This window comes from Dermochelys coriacea, chromosome 1, assembly GCF_009764565.3.
Source record: "Dermochelys coriacea isolate rDerCor1 chromosome 1, rDerCor1.pri.v4, whole genome shotgun sequence".
NCBI lineage: Eukaryota > Metazoa > Chordata > Testudines > Dermochelyidae > Dermochelys > Dermochelys coriacea.
Window position 1 is genome coordinate 35,860,783 of NC_050068.2, and position 24,439 is coordinate 35,885,221.

At 40.0% G+C, this 24,439-nt stretch overlaps 1 protein-coding gene across 5 annotated transcripts in view; it reads right to left on the reverse strand.

The window, feature by feature from the left end:
• Nucleotides 1–24,439, reverse strand: part of CWF19L2 (CWF19 like cell cycle control factor 2) — a 197,014-nt gene that overhangs the window by 170,114 nt on the left and 2,461 nt on the right. For 3 of the 5 annotated variants that reach the window (XM_038371146.1, XM_043504209.1, XM_043504210.1), the window contains exons 2-4: nucleotides 7,617–7,727; nucleotides 1,527–1,646; nucleotides 204–314 (exon numbers count right to left, since the gene is read on the reverse strand). In XM_038371146.1, the coding sequence (XP_038227074.1) occupies nucleotides 204–314; nucleotides 1,527–1,646; nucleotides 7,617–7,727 (342 nt within the window). Of the gene's footprint in view, nucleotides 1–203; nucleotides 315–1,526; nucleotides 1,647–7,616; nucleotides 7,728–19,243; nucleotides 19,367–24,439 lie in introns of all 5 variants that reach the window. The other 2 variants (XM_043504207.1, XM_043504208.1) reach the window with 2 other exon arrangements.

The window sequence follows — 24,439 nt, forward strand, 5'->3', positions numbered from 1 at the left end:
ATTGTTCTACTTTGTTAAATGCTTGATAAAACAGGAAAAATTGTCCAATTAACAAAATCTAACATTTACCTAAATATATATTATATTTACTTTTTAAGTAGCTATTAATCAAAGAATTTACAATGAACTATAGACTAAATATAGCCACACTTTACACTAGGCCCAAATGATTTTATCTTTCCATAATTAACCAGGCTACTCACCTGAACTGCAGGATTTTCTGTAGTATCTGACTGCTCCTTCTTGACTTTCCAAGTCTTTTCTGTGCAAATTGACTGTGATGTAGTTGACTCAACCCATTCAACTGAAGAATCCTAAGAATAAGTGTTTGAGTAATTTAGAAAAATTCAAAAGCACTGTATTTTCTAGAATCACCAAACCTTAAAGCACTGTTATAAACTGAGGACACACTATTACTAAGAACATTTTACAAAGAAAATGCCATTTGATATGATTGCATCAAAATAGCATGTTAGTCTCTCCCTATCCCACATCAACAGTTTTAATCTTGTATTGTCATGCAAAGAAAACACAATGGCCATTTGCCAGAGGGTTGAAACTGTCCTGCTGATACTTTGAAACAAACAAAAAATACGTACAATTAAAATTTCTAAATTAGTGACAAAATAAAAAAAAATATTTTATTAAGCTTTACTGGTACAACTGTCAAGTTTAAATTAAAAATGTAATAATTTACATCATCTCATTCCCACCCAATACACATGCATCTCTCTCTACAAGGAAGGGCAGTTTTCTGGAGTGCTGAGATTTTATACTCGTAACAAACCACTCCTATAAATAACAGGAAACGTCTGATCAGCAGAACCTGACATGAGAACAAAATACTTTGTATCAAAGGTATCAGGGCCAGCAGGGTGCTGCATCTTGGGACTCTCTGATGTAATTTGCAGCTTTGGGTGCTTCCCACAGGAAACATGGGACCAATCTGTGGTTTTGGTAACTTCCCACATGTCAGCAAGTCAAAAATATGGTTCACTTAAATGTATGTTCCTGCAGAAAAATCTTGTCCTACTGAACCTTCCTATGCATCAGGAAGAAAGGAAAATCTTCATGAAGACAACAATAAAGCTACCATGCTTGCACACAAATGCTACATTTAAAACTGGGACTTCAAAACATGTAACAAACTCAGAAAATCCAATCAGAACAGAATTTCCTGCTGGCCTATTTACTCCACTTGATAAAAAAAAAATGAAAAAAGAGAGGGCCAAGAAGCAGTGCCATGATTTCCAAGCAAGTCTCTGTCTACTAAAAATAAAATGGGAACCCACTGGCCTCTAACTGGAAAAGAGCATTACAGAAGCATTAAAGAAACTGAAAAAACCTGCACCTTTAAATTAATAAAATACTAACAAGGTATCATGTAGCACTGTCTTTAGGAAAAAGGAAAATATGCCTCAATATTAGTGCCAACTTCTTTCCAAAACAGCAGGTTAAAAGTGATTTGTTTGATTTGTTTGTTTTTAACCATTCTTTCAAAAGAATATTTTAAGTTTATTACTTACTGAAGAGCTATCATTTGAATCATCATTTTTTTCAAATTTTTGGGTTTTGCTTTTCTTCTTTTCTTTCTTAAGTTTTCTTGAGTGTTTATCCTTTTTCTTTTTTTTCTTCACGGAATGTTCCTATACAAGCAAATATTTATAAATGACATCAAAACAAATCACACAGGAAAAAAAGATAGATCACTAATCAAATTACACAGAAAAAATCTAGCTAATTTTAAACCATCAAAACTGTGCACTTATTGGACCATAACTGCATATTCTTATAACTATTTTTATCGTCCTCCATCAACCATTCCTTCTGACTGTTTCTTAGCACTTGTCTACACAGGATTTTTTAAATATATTTTTTCACTTTAAATAACATGAATAACTATAGTGAAAAAGTATATCTATACACTTTGTTTATTATGGCTTAAGCCATTTCCTTTGTGAATCCTTGCATCCATACAGGTCTGCGCTTTAAGTAGGTGCACAGTATTCTGGACAGGTATCCCATGGTGCAATCTTCCACTGCCAGACTCCATACACACGGAGATTTTTCTCATAGTGCATTGTAGGATGCCTTCCAGAACATACTGGAATTCTGGAATTTGGGGTCAAAGGAATCAAATCCCATGATTCCTCTCCTGGCATCCGATAATTCATCCGTATTTTGCAAGCCAGGACCATTTTCAAACTGCTGCCAGGCAGCATGGAGAAAACACTGCTGTGTCATGATCCTGACCTGGCCTGATCTGATTGTGATTAATACAAACAAGCTTCTCCACATGTTTTGGCAGTCATGAGGCCAGCTGGCTTTGGCTGGTTTGGGAGATAGCCATGGCAATGCAGCAAGCAGATGAAATCAAGCAGTTACTTCTGCAGGACTCTTTCTTGGAGCAGCTTCACTCAGTGCAATGCTGCTTCTGGGTTCAGCAAACTAGCACAGACTGGTGGGAAAGAACAGTGATACCAACCTGGAATGACCAGCAGTGAGGGCAGAACGTAGGCCTGGTCTACATGCCCGGGGGCGGGGGGAAGGAGGGCGCTAAATCAGTCTAAGTTACACAACTTCAGCTATGAAAATAGCATAGCTGAAGTTGACGTACTTAGAGCTACTTACTACGGTGTCTTCACTGCGGTAGGTCGACTGACGCTCCCCCATCAACTCCGCCTACACTTCTCACTCCGTTGGAGTACCAAAGTTGCCAAGAGAGCACTTGGCGGTCAATTTATCATATCGTCGCTAGATTAGAATTCATGGATGATAGGTGAAGTCACAGTGGATTAGAGAAGGGCAAACATAATATCTACCTTTAAAAAGGGGAACAAAGAGGATCCAGGGAATTATACACCAATCAGCCTAACTTTGATACCTAGAAAGATACTGGAACAAATTACTAAATGATCAATTTGTAAGCACCTTGAGAATAATAGAGTGATTAAATTCAATCAAGGTAAGTGTAAAATACTACACTTAGAAAGGAAACATCAAAAGCACAACTACAAAATGGAGAATAACTGGCTAGGCCAGTGGTTCCCAACCAGGGGTACACATATCCCTTGGTGTATGCAGAGATCGTCCAGAAGATACATCAACTCCTCTAGGTATTTGCCTAGTTTTATAACAGGCTACATAAAAAGCACTAGTGAAATCAGTACAAACTACAGTTTCATACAATGACTTGCTCTATATACTATAAGCTGAAATGCAAGTACAATATTTATATTCCTATTGTTTTATTTTACAATTATATGAGAAAAATGAGAAAGTAAGCAATTTTTCAGTCATAATATGCTGTGACTTTTGTTTTTATGTCTCATTTTGTAAGCAAGTTTTTAAGTGAGGTGAAACTTAGAATTCTCTAGACAAATCAGACTCCTGAAAGGTGTACAGTAGTCTGGAAAAATTGAAAACCACTGGAGTAAGCCATAAGACTGCTGAAAAATATCTGGGGTTATAGTGAATCGAATTAAATACGAGTCAACAATGTGATGCAGTTGTGAAAAAGGTGAATTTTCTGGGTCTTATTAACAGGAGTGCTGTATGTAAGACATGGGAGGTAACTGTCCCACTCCACTCAGAACTGGTGAGGCCTCAGCTGGAGTACTGTGTCCAGTTCTGGGTGCCACACTTTATGAAAGACGTGGACAAACCAGAGAGAGTCCAGAAGAGAACAAAAAAGGATAAAATGTTTAGAAAACCTGACCTGAGAAAAGGTTTAAAGAACTGGGCATGTTTAGTCTTGAGAAAAGACAGCTGAAGGGGGAAGCTGATAAATCTTCAAATGTGTTAAGGGCTGTTATAAAGAGAACAGTGATCACTTGTTCTCCATGTCCACTGAAGGCAGGACAAGTAGTAACGGTCTTAATTTGAAGCAAGGAGATTTAGGTTAGATATTAGGAAAAACTTTCTAACTATGAGTAGTTAAATATTAGAATAGGTTACACAAAGAGTTTGTGAAATCCCAGTCATCTGAGGCTTTTAATAACGAGTTAAACACACACCTGTCCATGATGATCTAGGTATATTTGGTCCTGCTCAACACAGAGGGATGGACTAGATTACTCCTCCATATCACTTCCAGCCCTACATTTCTATGATCCTACAATATCTATGCATTTTGAAATATCTCTGTAGCCTTATTTTGACAATTTACCTCACAAAACGTAAAGGTAGCTAAAAAAGATCCAACTGAAAGGCAAAATACTTTTTCTATTGCTTCCCCTCTCTCTCTCTCTCCCCTTACAATAAACATACCTGCCATGCAATATGTTTGATTTTTAACCTCAGCATTGCTGCCATCTCAAGTGTGGGAGGGGCAGCAGTCACCAGGAGGAAAAGGGATAATGAAGTGGCACATTTCAGGTTTCAGAGTAGTAGCCGTGTTAGTCTGTATTCGCAAAAAGAAAAGGAGTACTTGTGGCATCTTAGAGACTAACAAATTTATTAGAGCATAAGCTTTCAATGAAGTGAGCTGTAGCTCACGAAAGCTTATGCTCTAATAAATTTGTTAGTCTCTAAGGTGCCACAAGTACTCCTTTTCTTTTTGAAGTGGCACAGTAAGCAAGATAAGAAGGCAGAACATTTGGTCAATGGTTGTGGGATTGGATACTTCAGGGAAATAAATCCTTTAGAGCCTAAAGTCTCCACTGCAGACGTAATCCTGAGCACACTACGAGGGGTGGGGGAGAAGCTGAGCAGTCCGTCAATGAGAGGCTCTGCCCAGCCACCACCCAGACCTAAGTTGTCTAAACCCGCGCCACTTCCCGCAGCTCCCACTTGCCGGGAACAGTGAACCGCAGCCACTGAACAGACCGCATGTTGCCCCCCACTGGTCCACACAAACCTTAACCTGAAAAAAAGCTCATTTCAGAAATACAGTGGAGTCACATCTTACGCAGGGGTTAAATTCTAAAGTCAGCGCGTAAGGCAAAAATTGCATATAGTCAAAGAGAGAGAGATGGAAGAATGAAAGAATAAAAAAGGAGAAAGACGACTTCAAAGTCATTATGCGCAAACCAGAGTGCCTCAGGTTGGCCAGGAGCATTGTCTACGATCAGCAACACTTTAAAGTGAAGTCCTTTCTCTTCAAGGTACCGCTTGACCTCCAGAATGAAACACTTGTGGAACCAATCCAGAAATAATGCTGCCGTCACCCAAACCTTTTTATTTGATTGCCAGAACACAGGCAGGAGATTTTTGTTCTTGCCTTTTAGGGTACGGGGATTTGCAGCCCTGTAGAGCAAGCCCAGCTTTATTAAATGCCCAGCCGCATTGCCACAAAACAACAGTCACACACAGTCCTTAGCTGCTGATTTCAAAGTGTGGTTGGGCATTTTTTTTTTTTCTCCCAGAAGAGCTCAGTCTCGTCAGCATTAAAAACTTGTTCTGGAAGATAGCCCTTTTCTTCTATGATTTTCTTTAATTGTTCGGGGTAGGCTTTTGCCGCCTCTTCATTGGCAGATGCAGCTTCACCAGTAGTCTGCATGTTTTTGAGGTTGAAGCGGTTCCTAAAACTGTTAAGCCAACCTTGGCTGGCTTTGAATGCCTTCTCATCAGAAGGCTGTCCCTCTTCGGCAGGAGGTTTGAACAGCGCGTAGAGGCTAAGAGCCTTTTCTCGCAACGTGTTGCCATCGATAAGCACACGTTTACGGTTCATGTCTTCCAGCCATAAGTTTAATGCCTTTTCAGTCTTCACTCAAGTCTTACCATTGGCTTGTCACTTTAGCAGTTATTGGAGCACTTGACGCCACAGCTTGACGAATTTCTCTCTCTCAAATCTTGATGGCACAGATGCTAGATTCACTGCGACCATATTTACATGCCATGTTGGAGACCGACATACTGTCTCTCAATAAGTCCAACACAGCCAGTTTTTCCACCAGTGTTGGAACAGATCGCCGTTTCTTCGGTTGAGCACCGGATGAAGCAGTTGGCTTGTGTTTAGGGGCCATGTTGTACGAAAAATATGCATCTTTAAACACCAGAATCACACTCAGTGCGGCGAGATGCTCATCGGATCGGTGGGCAGCGATCGATCCCGTGGGGGTCAATTTATTGCGTCTAGTCTAGATGCAATAAATCGACCCCTGAGCGCTCTCCCATCAACTCTTGTACAGTACTCCACCTCCACGAGTTATTTTTCTTTTTTTTGCTGAGCGTGTATAGTTGAATTCGCGCAAGTTAAATGCGACTCCACTCTAAACTATTTCGTTTCCATAGTGGATTAATTAATGTGGGAGAATACCCAGGATAATTTTAAAAAACTTGTGTGTGGACACAAGGCAGTTTATTCTGAAATAACTTTATATTCTAAAAAAATCTTTCCCATGTAGACAAGGCCTTTTACATTCACCTGTTTGGTCTTGCTAAACAAAAGACAAATAAGTCTTCTACTAAGGACTTGTCTATACAGTGTGTCAATCCACATCAGTTAGAGTATAAATTCTAATGAGCACCAGCACTTTGCATGCTAACTGGCCCATGTGGATCTGACTGGAGCATGCTAAAAGTTCCCAACTATGTATTAGCAAAGTCCCATTTCAAACAGTACTACATTAACACGCATTAGGGAACTTTTAGTGCATGCCAGTAGAGTCTACACAGCCAGTTAGTGAGTGACATGCTAATGCGCATTAGAATTTATACCCCAACTGGTATGGACTAACACACTGTATAGACAAGCCCTCACTGTTTACAGCACCCAGCACAGTGGGGTCCAAAATACTAATGGGACCCTCCAGATACTACATTAACAACTATTAACTCATAGAACATAAGTGAGAGGCTCCACATCCCATTACTAGATTCACAGATTCCAAGGCCAAAAGGATCACTGTGATCATCTAATCTACCTTCTCTATAAGACAAGCCATAGAACCTCCCCCAAAATAATTCCTGTTTGAACTAGGACATACCTTCTAGAAAAACTTCCAATTTTAATTTTAAAATTGCCAATGATGGAGAATCCACCACAACCTTTGGTAAATCGTTCCAGCAGTTAATTACCATCACTATTAAAAATGTATGCCTTATTTTCTGTCTGAATTTGTCTATCTTCAAATTCCAGCCATTGGATCTTGTTTTACCTTTGTGTGATAGACTGAAGACGCTGTTATCAAATATTTGTTCCCCATGTAGACTGTGATCATGTCACCCCTTAACCTTCTCTTGGGTAAACTAAATAGATTGAGCTTCTTGAGACTATCACTATAACGCCCGTTTTTAATCCTTTAATGATTCTCATGGGTCTTCTCTAAATCCTCTCCAATTTATCAACAAACTTATTTCCATTTCAAATGTCTAAAATTTAAACCTCGTTGTATATAGCCCACTAAGAAATCCAGGTGACTTATGTCTCTGCTGCCATTTTTACATGGTAGAAATTAGATGTAAAGTTCAGCTAAAGCAATACTTCTACTTTTGTAGAACCAAAACAAAGGAATTCTGATATCTATTTCCATTTATATGGAAGTTTTTACCAAGATTTCTTTTGAGGTATGTGGCATTCAAAGATTATTCTCTACATCATTTTAAATAACTTTCAGTTTATTTCAAGATAATGGAAAGCTAGCATGAAATTGAATGATTTACTGCTCCATCACCTTTTCCAGCTCTTCCACACGTTTGTTCACATCAGGAAGCATCCACGTATCCTCACCTCGCAGCCGCTTGAGTTCTTTGCGTCTCGCGTCCTTCTCGTAATCAGCTTTGGCCTAATATGAAAAAGGGGGAAAAGAAACACATGGATTCTGGAGACGTGGATGCAAATGATGATGCTGAAGCTCTGAGGTTGCAATCTGTCTGGTTTTGAACCAGGTGGTTCCACTTCTGAGAACAATTTCACTTTATTTTGAGGATAGCATTACAAAATATTGATTGATGATATACTAATGGTAAATGCAACTGAAGACTACCCTATACCGAGTACCATTTCCAATGTGCTATAGCTTTGCAGTTGTGCCAGCACTAATCCCAACCTATTTACACAAATAATAGAGATACACTAACTTGTTTTCCCTCTGAAAATATTTCTATTACCAGCCTCCATCAATTTTCCCAGGTGTTATGATTGATTTGACTTTCTGACTTTCTATTCTTACTTATCTCATCTCTCAATGGCCCCAGCAGGTAGTTTTGGGCCATTGCTCTTCTACTCCAAAGGATGGCTCATGAGGGAATTGGTTTAAAAAGATGGAACTGCTGAGAGAATTCTCAATGGTGGGCCCTCAGCTTTGGAATTCACTTCTACCAGGTTCAAAACAGCCCAGATCTGTTGAACTGTAGGACACACTGCAAAACTCCCTCTCTTTAACCCAGGCTTTTGGGAAGCAGAGGGCTGCTATTAATGGCTGGGGTGGGTTTTTCTCCTTCTTGGTTTTTGAGAGGTTGCTGGGTTTACTTTTGTTTTTTGTTCTGGAAATTTTAATATATGGCAAAGGTACCTGTAACTTTGAATAGATTTTTTTGAATTATATAAATCTAAATTAATAAATTAGTAGTTAATTAAATCATTGAGCCCTCTCCTACAATTGGCTCATTTTAAATAAAAGCAAAAGGTCCAATTCATTTTAGAAGTGCAAATGTTCCTTAAACATATTCACGGTATAATTAAGATGAATCACAGATTTTTATCAATATGACATACCCTAAATATACCAGACAGAAAGCAAAATGCCGTATAAAGCATTTAACTAGAGTAGAAAGCCATATTACACTATACTGTGGCAACTGTGTTGTGCAAAGTTGCTTCCTTCTTAAGAAAAAGATCAAATATATTTTCAACTAGATACGATTTAATACTAATCTGAACACAGATGATAACCTAAATCATAACACATAAGCCACCCTTTTTCAGCTTTTCATTATAAGCAGTAACCATAGCAAACTGCAGAGAGAAACCTTTCCAGTCTGACTTTAGTATTTAATACTTGTTTTGTGGAAAAATTATAAAGCACAGGTTTCATTTTTTTGGTCTTGAGCCTTTTTTTAGTGAGAGATGTTTTCATCATAAACCACTAGATTTTATATTAGTGTAATAAGGCTGGATGGCCAAGGTATTTCAGGGGAGTAGATGACCAACTCAAATTCTTCCATTTTTGCTTCAGACTATTAACCTTACTCAGTTATTCATTCTCTATGAAGTACCATAAGTTAAAGATGTCACTGTTATAAGCCTTCCTTATCTATTTTTTCCTCCCCTTGGCTAGTTTCCCTTTGATAGAACCCAAAATAAAAAATGCAGTGTTGCTAATTCCCACTGTTTTATCACAAGTCTAATAATATTTGGGGTTTTCTGAATGCCCCAGCTCCTGGAATCCTGTGATTAAATGAGAATCTCAACTTCCATTTAAAAAAGTTTCTAACCCTTGTGGTTGCAGATAAAAGCTTGAAAACATGACCCAAATGCACCCAAAAGGTGCAAAAAACAGAAGGCAAACATTACCAAAAATGCATATTAAAAAAAAAAAGCCAATCTCGTGATTTTTGAATACTTGGGGTTGGCAATACTGGAAATGACAAAAATAATTAGAAATTAACTAAGAAAGTTAAAAGAAATAGAACCAAACTGTTTGTCTGTGCCCAACTCAATCACCAAAGCACCTAATCCACAGGAGAGAAATTTTGTACCCTTCATTCTCTTGAACAACTCTCTTCCACAACCCAGAAAGTGAATATCATAATTCTGCAGTAAACACTAAATGATTCTGGATATGTGGATGCCTCCAATCTTGAAATCTCTGGCACAAACTTTAATAATTATGAATTATAGTCCTCAAAAATTACAATTTAAAAACTTTCCTAGAGTTAAAGTGGCAAACAGTTTGAGCACTTAAGGTTCTGAGAGTGATAAATTTCATGCAAAAAAAATTAGTAAAATTATTATAATGTATTCTTATGTTACATTATTACAAACTTGCCTGTGCCTTTACTAAATTTTAAGAGATACAATTACTTTCATGCACCTGATGTTTGAAGAATATAACTCGTATACTTACATTTTTAGTTACTGATCTAAAACTGAAATGTCAGGCTAAAGAAATTCCAAGGAAGTCTCTGCTTTCTGTCAACCAGTAACACGGGCCGCTGGTTACTTCAGACAGCGGACAGTACTGCATCCCTGCTCCCAACCCATCGACCACAGTGATGAAGAACCATTATGCTGCCCTAGCAAGTAGGCATGACGAATTGCCCCCAAATATGGAAGAGGAGAAGCTCTGTACCCCTAACACTGGGAGGATCACAGCCACCACCACCCCAAAAGGAAACAGTGTAGTAGTGGTTAGTGACTCCCTCTGAAAAGGGCAGAGGCACCCATCTGTCAGCCTGACATGGCATCGCAAGAGGTGTGCTGCCTGCTAGGGTTCTGTATCCAAGACATTACACAGGGACTGTCGAGGATCATCCAACTCTCTGACTATTACCCCATGCTACTCATCCATGTTGACATTAATGATACTGCGAGGTATGACCCTGAGCAGATCAGAAATGATGACAAGGCTCTGGGAGTAAAGGTGAAAGAGTTGGGGGTGCAGATGGTGTTCTCTTCAATCCTCCTGGTCAAAGGTAGGAGCCCAAGCAGAGATAGATGCATCCTGGAGGTGAATGAAGGCTGTGCAGATGGTATCACTAGGAAGGGCTTCAAGCTTGCTTGACCAGGGGATGCTGTTACAAGAAGAACTGCTGAAAAGAGATGGAGTCCACCTATCGAGGAAGAGGAAGAGTATCTTTGGATACAGACTGGCTAACGGAGCGAGGAGGGCTTTAAATTAGGTTTGACAGGGGTCAGAGGATAAAAGCCCACAGTTAAGTCAAAATCATGGAGCCCTGGAAGAGCGGTTGGAATCTGGAGGGAGCTTGGGCCATTATAGCAGAGACAAGAGGGAACACAGAGGGGAAATCAAATCAGTATCTTAGATGTCTGTAAACTAATGCAAGAGGTATGGGCAATAAACGGGAAATATTAGTGAATAAACACATATGACACAATTAGCACCACAGAAACTGCATCTGATAACGCACATGACTGGAATGTTGGTATTGAAGGGTACAGATTGCTCAGGAAGGACAGGCAGGGAAAAAAGGGAGGACATGTTGCCTTGTATACCAAAGATATATACAGTTGGACTGAGGTTGAAAAGGAAATAGGAGACAGAACTGTTGAAAGTCTCTGGGTAAAGGGGCAAAAAACAAGGGGTTTGCTATCCCTTATAATCACTTAAAATCTACTTTTGTAGTAAATAAACTTTTTTGTTTTGTCTAAAACCAGTGTGTGGAAATCGTATCTCGGGGCAGGAAGCTGTTGCATAACTTCCTCCACATTGAGGGAGGGGGCAAATTTCATGTGCTTATGCTGTACAGTTCCCTGTGCAGTGCAAGACGATATCATTTTGGGTTTATCCTTCAAAGGAGGGCATGCACTTGAGTAACTGGGCAGTTCCAGTTAGCAGAGCCTTCCCATGCAGAACTGATCTCAGCATCTGTGTGAAGCTGTAGCTGGGTGTGTCCCTACCTGTATGTGTGCTGGAGGGGGCTTGAGGGCCTGTCACAGCAGTATAGTCAAAACGGAACCCAAGCTGGTGGGTCAGGTGAGCTCAGTGGTAGCCCAGTGCCAGGCAACACCCCAAAGGGGGAGTAGGGAACCCGTCACACCTAGATATCTAGCAATATTTCACACTTCCTATTGGCCAGTGGATTCTATAATGCCATATTAAGATTAAAGTTCAATGTTACAGTAGATATTTTAGGATTGTCACTACAAAACTGACTTTTTAAACTGACATGGGAAAATTGCCTTTCAGAACTTTTTTTTTTTAATAAAACAGTAAGTTTTACAGGCTTTTACATCAGAAACTCAACCTTCTCCATTTCACCTTTTACCAGTTATTACCACCACAGATAATGCTAACAAGCTTCATACTTAACAACTGTTTATTCTTCCCTTGGTCTATTTCCCACATTCTGTCATTTTCACCAGCTATATTTATGATCTGTGAACAACTACTTCTAAATGTTACTTTATTTTTACCGTTGAGACAATTTATGAACATATGAAATTTCAAGGGCACAAAGGATCAACATAGATTACACACATTCATAATCAAGAAATATACTGAGTATATAAACCAGAACACTTCACCACTGTCTAAAATCAAGTTCTTATTTATCACTGGGTATTTCTTCCTAAACATCAGTGCACCAGTGGTCCCTAGAGATGCCCACTTTTACACCAAATGGCCAATTGCCATCAAAAATACAAAATAAGAAACACTGTAATTGAAATATTTCAACTGAAAATATATAGGTGGCTTGAAAAAAATCTACATTCCTACTGTCTTTTCCTTAGACATTATTACAGAGTAAACATGTCTGTAGTATATTTAAAGAGAACTAGTTTATATAATTTAGCTGAGCTTTCAAAAAGCTTTTGACAAAGTCCCTCAATTAGAGGCTATTTAAAAAACTAATCCATCATGTGGTGACAGGTGTATGATGTATTAGAAACTAGTTGCTTTCATCAAAGACTCCCAAGGAAATGCAAAGCCACGGCCGGTCACTCATTTTTACTCCTTTCATCTCTCCTTTCTTCAAGCTACTTTAAAAAAAAAAGTATGCTGCACTTTTTTACTTATATTTCACTTCTCTTTATCCCACCCTCTGCCGCTTCTTTAACCTATTTCCTATCATTTCTAGCAAGACAGCATTCCATTTCCTTTCTCCTTTATTTGCCTTCTTCCACTCTTTTCCTTTGCTCTCTATTCCTGATTCCTATTCTGCTGTTAATCACCCTCTATAATTGCTCCATCTACTCCTCTGATTTAAATCTCAACTTCACCTACACCTTTTTTCTCTCTTATATGGGTCCCTCCACCACCCACTGCTAACTCATTTCCAGTAGGTTTTTTCACACACCTTTCCCTTAAGAAAGTGAAGAATTCCATTCCCTCTTTCTAATTCTCCTTGGCCCTGCCCCAGTGTCTTACCTCTTTTCACATTGGCAGAGTCTCTGCCCTCCTCCCCGAAAACCCAGAGTTTACCACCTCTCATCCTTATTACTTCCCCAAAACAGGAACCTTTCCACCTCCCTCATACAAACCAGCCTTTTCCCTGCTTCTCATCTGTCAGCTACGACAGGACATCTGCCATGCTGCCAATTCTCCCAACCAAGAGCTACCTCACTGCAGGGAGCAGCAGACACTGGTTTACACAGTCTCATTTAGATGAAAGGTTTAACATTATGAATAGTCAGAGACATACAAATATAAAACATACCTTACATAATAAAAGTCTATTTAAACATGCATCAAATGAAACGAAGTTAAGATTACACACATCCTTCACAACAGATTTTTGCCAAAGTTAAGATCAGTCTCTGGACTAGAAATGTATAGCCCAGTGACCATTAAATTACTGTGATCCCCTGTATAAGATGAAATAGGATAAGTAAGAAGAATCAGTATACTATTAAAAGAAACTACAGGATCAAACAGAGGCAAGGTTTGTTTTAAATTTCATATCTTGGCCAAAGAACCACCAATATTCACATTGCATGAAAAGACACAGGAGCCTAGGGAGTTTTAGGAACTACATTGTGGCCCATATCATCAATTAAACACCAATCAAGCAAGCTAGTCGCTGTAACATCTGATCCTTTCTATCTCCAAAAATGTATGCAACTCCCTCTAGCACTCAATTACAATATTCACTTTTTTATACAGTCAGTGTAAGTTTTTCTCCTATTATTTCAACCATTCCTATGGGTAAAAAACTCTGTCTACACTATTTTCTTCCTCAACTTCAGAACAGGAGGTCATGGTCTACTTGCCTATTAAAATTACACGGAGCTTACTGGCTTCAATCTACTTTTCTTCCCTTTCTGTATTTTATAATTAAATCCCCTTCTCCCCCCCCCCGCATCTGCTTTGGGTTGGGGGGGAGGTTTTGGGAGGGGGAAGTGGGAGGGGGTGGTTACACTATAGAGGCTAAATCTAATAGTTTCACATCTCTCAACCCAGAGCAGTTTAAAGCACTTTATTTCAAATTAAGGCTCATTAATTCTTTGTAATGCCACAAAAATATCCACCAATTTATCCTTTCACCCCTATAGATAAAATGCACAGGATAGTAGGAGTTTAAGTCTTGTCACTGTGACAGCCTTTTTAGTTTCTTAACTATAACTATAGTATATTACATTTAACTCCTTTTATTCCAAAATGCTTTATTAATTCTTAAATATACAGATACACAAAGCACCAGTATGTGCCACAACTGTGTGATAGGAAACTGGATCCCATGCTGCCCAACATACTTACTGTCTTATCCTGCAAAAGATAGCTACCCATTCTGTGCCTCAGTTTCCTTATATGTAATTGGATGATAATATTTCCTCAGTCACAGGGATGAGGTGAAGTTTAATTCTATGTCTGTAAAGAGCTCTGAAATCCTTATTTGGAAGATGCTATAAAAATGCTAGGTATTATAACAGCACTATTAATTTAGAAGGGCGCACTTAGCCAAGGACAGGGGAGCAGGCTCCATGAGATCTTTAAAAGCAAAACTTACAGCACTTTGTTTTTTTTATAGCCCCATCAGAAAAAAACACCACACAATAAAATTCAGGGAACTTTATTTCAATATCTTCCTCCACTCGACTACGCAGCCCCGATGAATCCCTCAAAAAGAAGAAGTTGCTGTCCCAACCCTCATTACTACAAGATGTGGGGCTAGATATGCTTCGCTATACAGAAGGGGGTCTTAGCTTTAAGGGATCATGGGATTGCTCCCCTTATCACCCTGCAGTTGCTAACCATCTTCTAACTCAGGGGTGGGCAAACATTTTGGCCTGAGGGCCACATCGGGGAATAGAAATTGTATGGCGGGCCATGAATGGTCACAAAATTGGGGTTGGGGTGTGGACTCTGGGGTGGGGCTGGGGATGAGGAGTTTGGGGTATAGGCGGGTGCTCTGGGCTGGAACTGAGGGGTTTGAAGGGCAAGAGGGGAATCAGAGCTGGGGCAGGCATGCAGGAAGGGGTGCAGGTTCTGACTGGGAGTGCAGACTCTGGGGGTGGGACTGCAGATGAGAGGTTTGGGTGCAGAAGGGTGCTCTGGGCTGGGATCAAGGGGTTTGGAGAGCGGGAGGGGGATCATGGCTGGGGCATGGGGTTGGGTAGAGGCTCAGGGGGTGCAGGTTTGGAGCGACACTTACCTCCAGTGGCTCCCGGAAGCAGTGGCGTGTCTCTTCTCCAGCTCCTATACGGAGACACGGCCAGGAAGCTCTGCACGCTACCTCATCCGCAGGGCTCCCATTAGAGCACATAAGAGCCGGAGCGGGGCCATGCTGCAGTTTCCAGGAGCTGCGTGGGGCAGCCCCCAACCCTCCGTCCCAGCTGGAGTGCCAAAGTTGGGAAGAGCCATGTGGTGCAGCCCCCGACCCAGCGCCCCAGCCGGAGCAGGGACGACCTGTGTGGTGCGGCCCCAACCCAGTGCCCCAGCTGGAGCAGGACCAAGCCGTGTGGTGAGGCCCTGACCCAGTGCCCCAACTGGAACACCAGAAGCGGGGCCAACCCAGGGCCCTGGCCTGACTGGGGCCGAGCTGCTTAGTCCAGCGCCCAAACCAGCGTCCTGGCCGGAGCAGGGCCGAGCTGCATGGTCCAGCGCCCCGGCCAGAGTAGGGCCGAGCTGTGTGGTGCGGCCCCGATGCTGCACTCCGGACGCAGCACCGGAGCAGGGCCAAGCCATGTGGCGTGGCTCGCAGGCCAGCTTAAAGTGGCTTGCGGGCTGGATCTGGATCCCTGTTCTATCTCCAACTAGGCTGCCTCCCTTCGCTTTTGTCATGAGTACTACGGCTGGATCTACATCAGTCTTTTTCCCCCCTTCAAAGTTTCCTGCTGTTGCTATTGCCGGTAAGGCTTCAATGACTGCGGCAGCAGTGGATGCATAAGTGTGAGCCAGTTGCCAGGGTTTCAACCATAGTGTCATCTAATCCTGCTCAGAGCAGATCTAAACAACATGGGAATTAATATGGCAGTTGCACCAGCACTTTATTTACAGCAGCGCTCCCATTGTTGCTACCAGGGTAGAGCGATGGTTGGGAAATTTAGGAAAATATAGCGTAGGCAAGATCAACGAGATTCCCTCTGAAAGCTCAATGGGAAGGAGCTACAGAATTTAAGAGGCAGGAAATCTGTAGGATTCTACAGAAGTTACTTATCAAATTATGATCTCTTCCATTGTTGTTTGCAATGTTGTTGTGTAATCCTGTTAGTCCCAGGATATTAGAGAGACAAGGTGGGTGGGATAACAGCTTTTACTGGACTAACTTCTGTTAGTGTCGTCTGGAACTCTGTGTAGCTTGAAAGCTTGTCTCTTTCACCAACAGACATTGGTCCACCTTGTCTTTCTAAAAATTACAGCATTTAATAGAAAACAACCCTATAACATTCTAGAATTGAGATATAATTGTCTATTAGGAGGAGGACAGCATTTTTTAAAAGGATGGTGATTATCTCTGAGATAGCAGTTAAAATCTCTTGGGGTTGCTAAATTATCCTCCCTGCGTTTTTTAATATACCAATATTGAGTTAATGATACTGACCTCACTTCTTTCACAGGTGAGAGTCAAGGATACAACTACACTTCCAGGGGGACTTGTGTTGGTGAAAGAACAATAAAAAAAACTGCTCAGTGTTACAGTGTACAAATCACTGTGGGTGAGAGCATAACAAATAGTTCTGCCTCTGCTCTGTGGCAGCAGAGCCAACAACACTATGTGGTTGTCTTGCACTTAATCCAAGATTTAAGATTCATTTGTGGAATTCTCCATAATAAAACCAAGTGAAAAATAAATGGCAAGGCATTATATCTTTGAGCAAATATCAACCATTGCACCAACAGCCAGTCAGATTTATAAGAAAAATATCTGACAGGTTCATCTGAAAAACGTGCAAATTTCAGGTTTTTTTAAGTTCATATACAGTATACTAAATATTGATTCATGTTCTTAAAAATTAATTTTTAACAGTTTCGCTTATTTTTTCAATGACTATAAAATATAAGAATCAATGTCAGACTACTAGTAAGGACTTCAGCTTTCCAAATCAAAAAGCATCAGCCATGAAACCATCTTTTTGTTTCAAAATAGTGAATGAAAGCACATCTTTTATGCCAATTTTTTATACAAATCTAAATAAAATAGATAAGCCAAATGCACCATTCTATACTGTGGGATAAAAGTATTTCATGGTAAAAATGATATTCACATTATTTCACAGACATATCTTCATATTTATGTAAAACTGCAATTTCAGATGAGACCTTGTTTATATACCTATATGTTGTATTGATATTCCTGATGTTTTATTGGCATATGACTACAGAGCATAGTTTCTACTATAATTCCTACTAACTCAGGCTACATGAACTTCCACAGAAAAAGAAAAGATATTTTGATATTTGTTTGCCTTTTCAAAACACAAAAATGTATATAGTAAACTTTTATTTTGAAAACTTAATTTGGACCTTTTTACTTCTTTATAAAAAATGCTGGAAAGTTTTTCATCCATATCTCACCAGCCCAAAGACGGAAGAAGTTTTACTGAATGGTTTTTATATTAGAAATTCAGGTACTGTCTATGTCTCTTTACCCTGGCACAGTCTATGAGCCACTGGAGAATCAGCATTATGAGGATATCATAGATATCAAGCAAGAGAAACATGGGTCTGGGGAGGGTAGCAGGTGGCAGGAAAGATTTATATAAACTAACACTTTTGTTTACATCTATTTAAAAATCAAACTCCAGATGGCAGATAACACATTTTGCAGCATCCCAGAGTTCAAGTCTAGCTAGCTCCCTCTACCAGCGTCAAAGAGTCCTGTGGCACCTTATAGACTAACAGACATATTGGAGCATGAGCTTTCATGGGTGAATACCCACTTCCACTCGATCACTCTCTACCACTGACTTACAATATTCATTTATCTTACTGTGAGTTTAAGTTATCTCCTCATACCCCCTCATTATTTCAACCACCCCCAACTATTATAAGAAAGGAGGTGAAAATCTGGCACCAAATGTGGGTAATGAAAGATTCTGGCCTTCATCTTGAAGCATTTCTTATATACTGCTGAAGATGAAAAGCATAGGGTATCACTTATGCAGGAAAGGGGATGGATAAACTTATTTCAATGGAATACGAATATTGATTGTTACCAACTGTATAGTAAAAACTAGTTAGGTTATGAAAAAAGGGATGGTGCAAAAGAAAGCATTATTATAAACATTATTACATGATTACATTAAAGACCACGTAGTAGAAATAAAGATAGAAATTCCAAATAATAAATACAAATATAATAGTGGGAGTTAAAGATGTACTATCAGTCTCCAGATGCTTGATGGAAGTATTATAACAATATGCTGAACAAGGTCAATGAAGAAAAAAAATAAAAGTAGCAAATACTTTACTATTATCAAGCGAAACAGCTCAGAAAATATAGGGACTTGGCAGGGACAAGCACGTTCTCAGTACCACAAATGACTGCCCACTCAACTGAGTGGAAACCCATTGACTTCAATTAGGTTTGGATCAGACTCTAAATACAACAGTAGGAAGTTACTTTCTAAACAAATTTATTTAAAAAAAAAAACACACCATTTAACTTTTGCTTTTGGGTTTTAAAGCAGTATTTGTCAAAGCTGAAGTAAGTCAGCACACTCCTAGAATTTTAAACCACTCTAGCTTAAGGACATCAAGAATATAAATATTTTAATGTATAGATGATGAACAACTACTTTAGAAGTTCATAGTTTTAAAAATACTGAGTTAATTTTCTTCAAATATGGATTGTTTTTCTTTCCTCACTGAACAAACCAAGTTCGAAGTTTCCAACTTCAGCCGTTTTGGAGCTACGCATGCATAAGATTTCAATCAGAAATCTTTTTATGACTACTCATACCTCAAAATAGACTACCGGTTTTGCTCAGACATTACTAAAAATTCCCCTTTGGGTTGAGACCAAACATAAAATGTTTCATGCAAATAGAAATTTGTTTGAAAAAATCATGAAGAACTAATGAGATGAATTAGAATGGAAAATGGAACTCATTCTCAACTAAAGTATTACCTACAGGTAAATGGTATGATATGGAAAGGGAGATAATCACTTGACCTAAGATAAGCCTAAAAAATTTGTAGCTGTTTCATCAAATGCTATTTTGAAACTAATTTGCCCTTTGGCGTGAACAAGTCTGAAGTCTGCATATTACCATTCTCCACTAGGAAATCTCATCTCCTGGCATGAGAGGGTTAATTACAAGTGTTTCCATTTGTGGTTTTGAGAAGGAGCTTTTATTCTATGTCAGCAAAACAAAGAAAGGAGATCAATTACATTTCAGAAACGATGCTAGAAAAAGCAATGACATGGCAGCAAATGTATTACAATACTTCCATGTGAGAAAGTGTTTAATGGACTTTGAATAGAGTTGGTGATGTAGCAAACAGACAACTTCTCAAAGAAATGCTGATTTGCACAGCTAAAGGCTAGCTCATCCCTACAGAGTAGGGGGAAAGAAAAAAAAACATAGGACCAAGAAAATCCATTAATCTCAACTCTGAATTTCTGTATCAATCCATTAGGATGTAAATGGAGGACAGGATGTGACCCCCTTTGCCCTCTGAGGGTATGTCTTGCTTAGGATAAAAGCTTTGCTGTTAATGTAAGGGGACTGTTGCCCCCTTACTAACATTCAGTGGGGGTGTTTTGGTTGGCTAGCTCCCAGTACTCAAAGGGGAAAGGTTGATGGCAAATCAGGACCCTGAGACTGACAGTCCCCAGGAACAATGGGGAGAGACCAATGCTCCAGGTCAGCCTGAATGACAGGGCGAGCAGGCTAATCAGGGAGTCAGGTGGCCAGGGAGGTCCCGTCCTCCATGCGAGCGGGAATCGCCTGGGTCAGACAAAGTGGGGCCAAGCTAAGGAGAAAGCAGGGGCCCAAGCTGAGCTGGGGAGCGGAGCTGTGCCAGATCCAGAGGGATGAGAAAAGCGCCCACAGAGAGCAGACCCTGTCCTGGGAGCAGAGCTGCAGCCCCAAAGCCAGAGGCACAGCCCAGAGAGAGCAGACTTGCCCTGGGAGGAGAGCTGCAGCAACCAGAGCCAGAGGGGCCAGAAAAGCAGCCCACGAAGCAGGTCAGTGCTGGGAGCAGAGTCACAGAAGCAGCCTGCAGAGCAGACCTGTCCTGGGAGCAGAGCTGCAGCAACCAGAGCCAGAGGGGCCAGAGAAGCAGCCCAGGGAGCTGGAGGCAGAGCAGCAGCCGTGCTGAGGCAGAGTGGAGCTGGAGCAGTCTGGGGCAGGGTGTCATGAGCAGCTGGGGAGAGCAAGGGGTGACCCTGGGCAGTGGGCCCAACACAGGGAGACGCCTCAGCCAGGAGGCTCTGCAGGCCAGACTCAAAGGGGGAATGGTAACCCCGACAGGGCAGGGGCAAGGCTGGGAAGAAGGGCCCTGCCACCTAGAGCCTGTGGCCACCACCAGAGCGAGTGTCCAACCCACAGCATCCCTGCAGCACAGCCAGGGCCTGAGAAGAAGGCCTGAGACTTACAAGGAACAGACTGTGAACTGCCCGGACATTCCAGAGACACTTTTTGTGATGTTCCCTGCCACAGAGCAAGTTGATAGGGGAAAGGTTAAAGGAAACCTTTTTTCCTTATTCTTTTTAAAATTAACTGTTTATTAAATAACTTGCATTTGCTTCAAATTGTATGTAATAATTGTATGTAATAGTGGGTCAGAAGTGCCCAGTGCAGAGAGAATACCACGGAGTGGGGACACCGTAGCCCCGTCCTAGGTGACCACAGCAGGGTTGAGAGTCGAACACCCCAGGAATCCTGGGTCCAGCCTTGTTGGGGTAACAAGGACTCTGCCAGACAGGAGAGTGGAAGGGGAGTCCTCAAGGGCCGGGAGGCCACTGGGTAAAGGAAGTGGGAGCGAGGACTCAGATCCTTTTGCTAGCCCACTTCACCGGGGTAGTGCAGAAGCCAGGAAAGTTCCCCACAATAGCGGGACTATTCCCCCGCTTACATTAAGGTGTTTGCTAAAAGTCTAGCGTAGAGTAGGTGGGTACTTTCAATGTGCTAGCAAATCTACCTCTCACCTGCTTCTACTTTTGAATCCTCCTCCCCACTGAATAGCTGAAGTGCCTGTAACTGCTGATGTTCACAGCTTTTGCAACCTGCAACAGAATGAAACTGTTATTCTTGCAAGTTTCAGTGCTGCCCAGGGTATCAACAGCAGCAATGAAGACAAACAAGATTTTAGTCAGTTTTCACTTGACTGCAGCATATAGGTGGACAAAAAAAATGAACATCAGCAGAGGTACCACAATTCCATGTTTACGAATTTAGGAAAATATTCAGATCACATTAGGAAGATTTTTCTTTACAAGTGACAGAGTAGCAGCCGTGTTAGTCTGTATTCACAAAAAGAAAAGGAGTACTTGTGGCACCTTAGAGACTAACAAATTTATTAGAGCATAAGCTTTCGTGAGCTACAGCTCACTTACACTTTACAAGTGAGTGAGCTTGAAACCCTTGGTGTTTTTATATATATATATATAAAAATAACACACACACACACTCACTCAGATTCTGTGGAAGTTGATGGCAATTTCCTAAGTACGCTAACTACTCTCCACATTCAAATGGATTTTTCAAGCTCTGGTATTAGGTGATATGCAAAGTATATCAGGATTATCTGTATTTATACTGAATCCCCTCTATTCTCAGGTGTGTTGTGCTGAATATGACTGAATATCTTCCTTACCAAATTTAATAATTGATTTGGAGAAAACAAGAGGAAGAACTTCTAAATTATCTGAAATTCTTAAATAAGGCATTTTTAAAATACATCTACATTCAAAGATACAAATCAAATAAATCAATCTATTTACATTTAGGAAGCATGACTGTGGAGCTACACCACTACCAGTTTAAAATTCTAATACACAGACAAGAGTTCCATTTATTAAACTGCTCATAGCTCTTTCCACATCTACTAGAAGCAAAACCTCTGCCAACATGCATCTAATGAATGAAAGGTCAACAGTCAAAACCTAAAAGCAATACAGAGAAGCTCACCAATGAATCAGCTAAGTCACAGTTTCTGCTTTAAGTCATCAGTTGATGGAAGTAGTAAATGTTGTCTCTACCAAAGTAAATTATAATAATTTAGAGCCTATTATTATTACAGGGGGGTACAGAAAGACAGAGCGAGAGTTTTGAGTTGATTTTTTCTGGATTATTGAAAATTTGCATACGTGCTTTTAAGATTTCCACCTAGTGGCTACAAGAAAAGAAAAGGAGTACTTGTGGCACCTTAGAGACTAACAAATTTATTAGTCTCTAAGGTGCCACAAGTACTCCTTTTCTTTTTGCGAATACAGACTAACACGGCTGCTACTCTGAAACTAGTGGCTACATTTATTCATGACATTTTTTAAAAAGTTGATATGAACTTTTCACAAACATTGTATAATACAACACAGCACTGAAGTCAAAAGACTAGAATAGATGTTTTCCACAGGAAGACACTGATACATCTCAACCCATAAATAAGAAAATTCAAAAGTAACTGTTAGATTCAGTTTTGTCCTGGGACCTCAAAAACATTTTGCAAACTCTGTTCAACAAAGCTGATGAGCACCTTCTGAAGTGCAGACATCTATGGGTAAGGGTGGAATATAGATATGAGAGACTTCCAGGGCCAACATAATCACCAAGAATTTCTTGTGATGAACCACCACACCCAAAGGTAGAACTGTAGTCACAAAATTCAAAGTGTTCTATTTATTTGGTGTAGCACACAGATTCTAGTACAAACTCAATACCCTGCAGACACTACCAGCATCTAATCCTCACACATCTCTTCTCTCTCTGCCACCTAAATGCCTCTTCACCACCCACTTTCAAAGTTGGCCTCTTCACTGCTACAGCAATTGTGTCTTACTGTTCTGTTGTTTCTGTAATGCCACCACAGTAATACCTCCTCCAATAGCATTGCTTAGTTAACTCCCTTAATGCATAGGGATGCCATTTGATTGGTTAAATCTTAATTCACATGAATTTTTAAAAACAGATTGCAATGCACTGAAGACTGCAATCTAGGTATTATAAAACAACAAGGAAGTGTTTAATTTGAAATTAATATACATAGTACTTTATATATCACCTTAAAAATAATTTAGGAGGGAAAGTAAAAAAACACTTTATCTTGACCCATATGTCCAATTTCTGGGGAAGATATGAGCTATAGTTAAAAAAATGTAAACTATGTTTTCATGGGAGAATTGTAAGAACCACCACTTATTTTATGTAAAGCTGCTAATAAAAGTAGCAGTCTATACACAGAGGAAAATGGTTATTTGCTAGGCACTGCCAATGTGCATGGCACTCTACAAGATATAAAAATAAGTCTTTAAAGAGATGATGCATTGGGAACTGATGGTCTACATGTGCGCTTCCTGTTTTTCCAGATCAACAGCTTTGTTTTGTGTTGCAGTGGTTGGGCAGAGCAAGACAGTAAAATCCTGGCACTAGTAAGCAACGGCTAAAGTTATTCACTCTGAATATACAAAATATTTAAAAAAAAAACTTTGTTCTTTTCAATTTGCAGGATTCTCAAACATAGTAGGCATATTCAAGACAAATGCTAGTGAAACAAAATCACTTTAGCTACAAGTATGACTTGGTCCTAAGAGCTAAAAGAATTTCCTTCCGTCAGCTGTGTTCATGTAAGAGAACAAGCTTCAGGCTTACAACGGAGATTTTGAGTGTATGTGTGTTTTTATATACATATCTATAAAGTCTGTGAGAGTAATGGCACTTTTACTTATATCACTCATTTATGGCCAATCTAAAAAGCTTTCCTAAACCGAACAACCGGTTACAAGTTATTTCAGTGATTTACAGATTCTTCTTGGTTTCAGAGTAGCAGCCATGTTAGTCTGTATTCGCAAAAAGAAAACGAGTACTTGTGGCACCTTAGAGACTAACAAATGTATTTGAGCATAAGCTTTTGTGAGCTACAGCTCACTTCATCGGATGCATCCGATGAAGCGAGCTGTAGTTCACGAAAACAGATTCTTCTAGTGCTTTGAACAGACAGCTTATAAAAAGTTGCACAGAAGAGATAAAGACCAATGATTTTATTTCACTGAAATATGGGGTAGTATATTAGAGAACATAGTTTTGCATGGTTAGTGGGACAGTTATATTTACTTAGACATTGTTATAGGTGACTGTAATGTACCACTTGCTTTTAGTAAAACTTTTAAAAAAAAAATCATAAAATGGAATTTGATTTCATATAAGAAAGAATTCTGAGCCAATATTTTCTTTAATACTTGCAAGCTATAAATAAATAAAAAGTAAAGA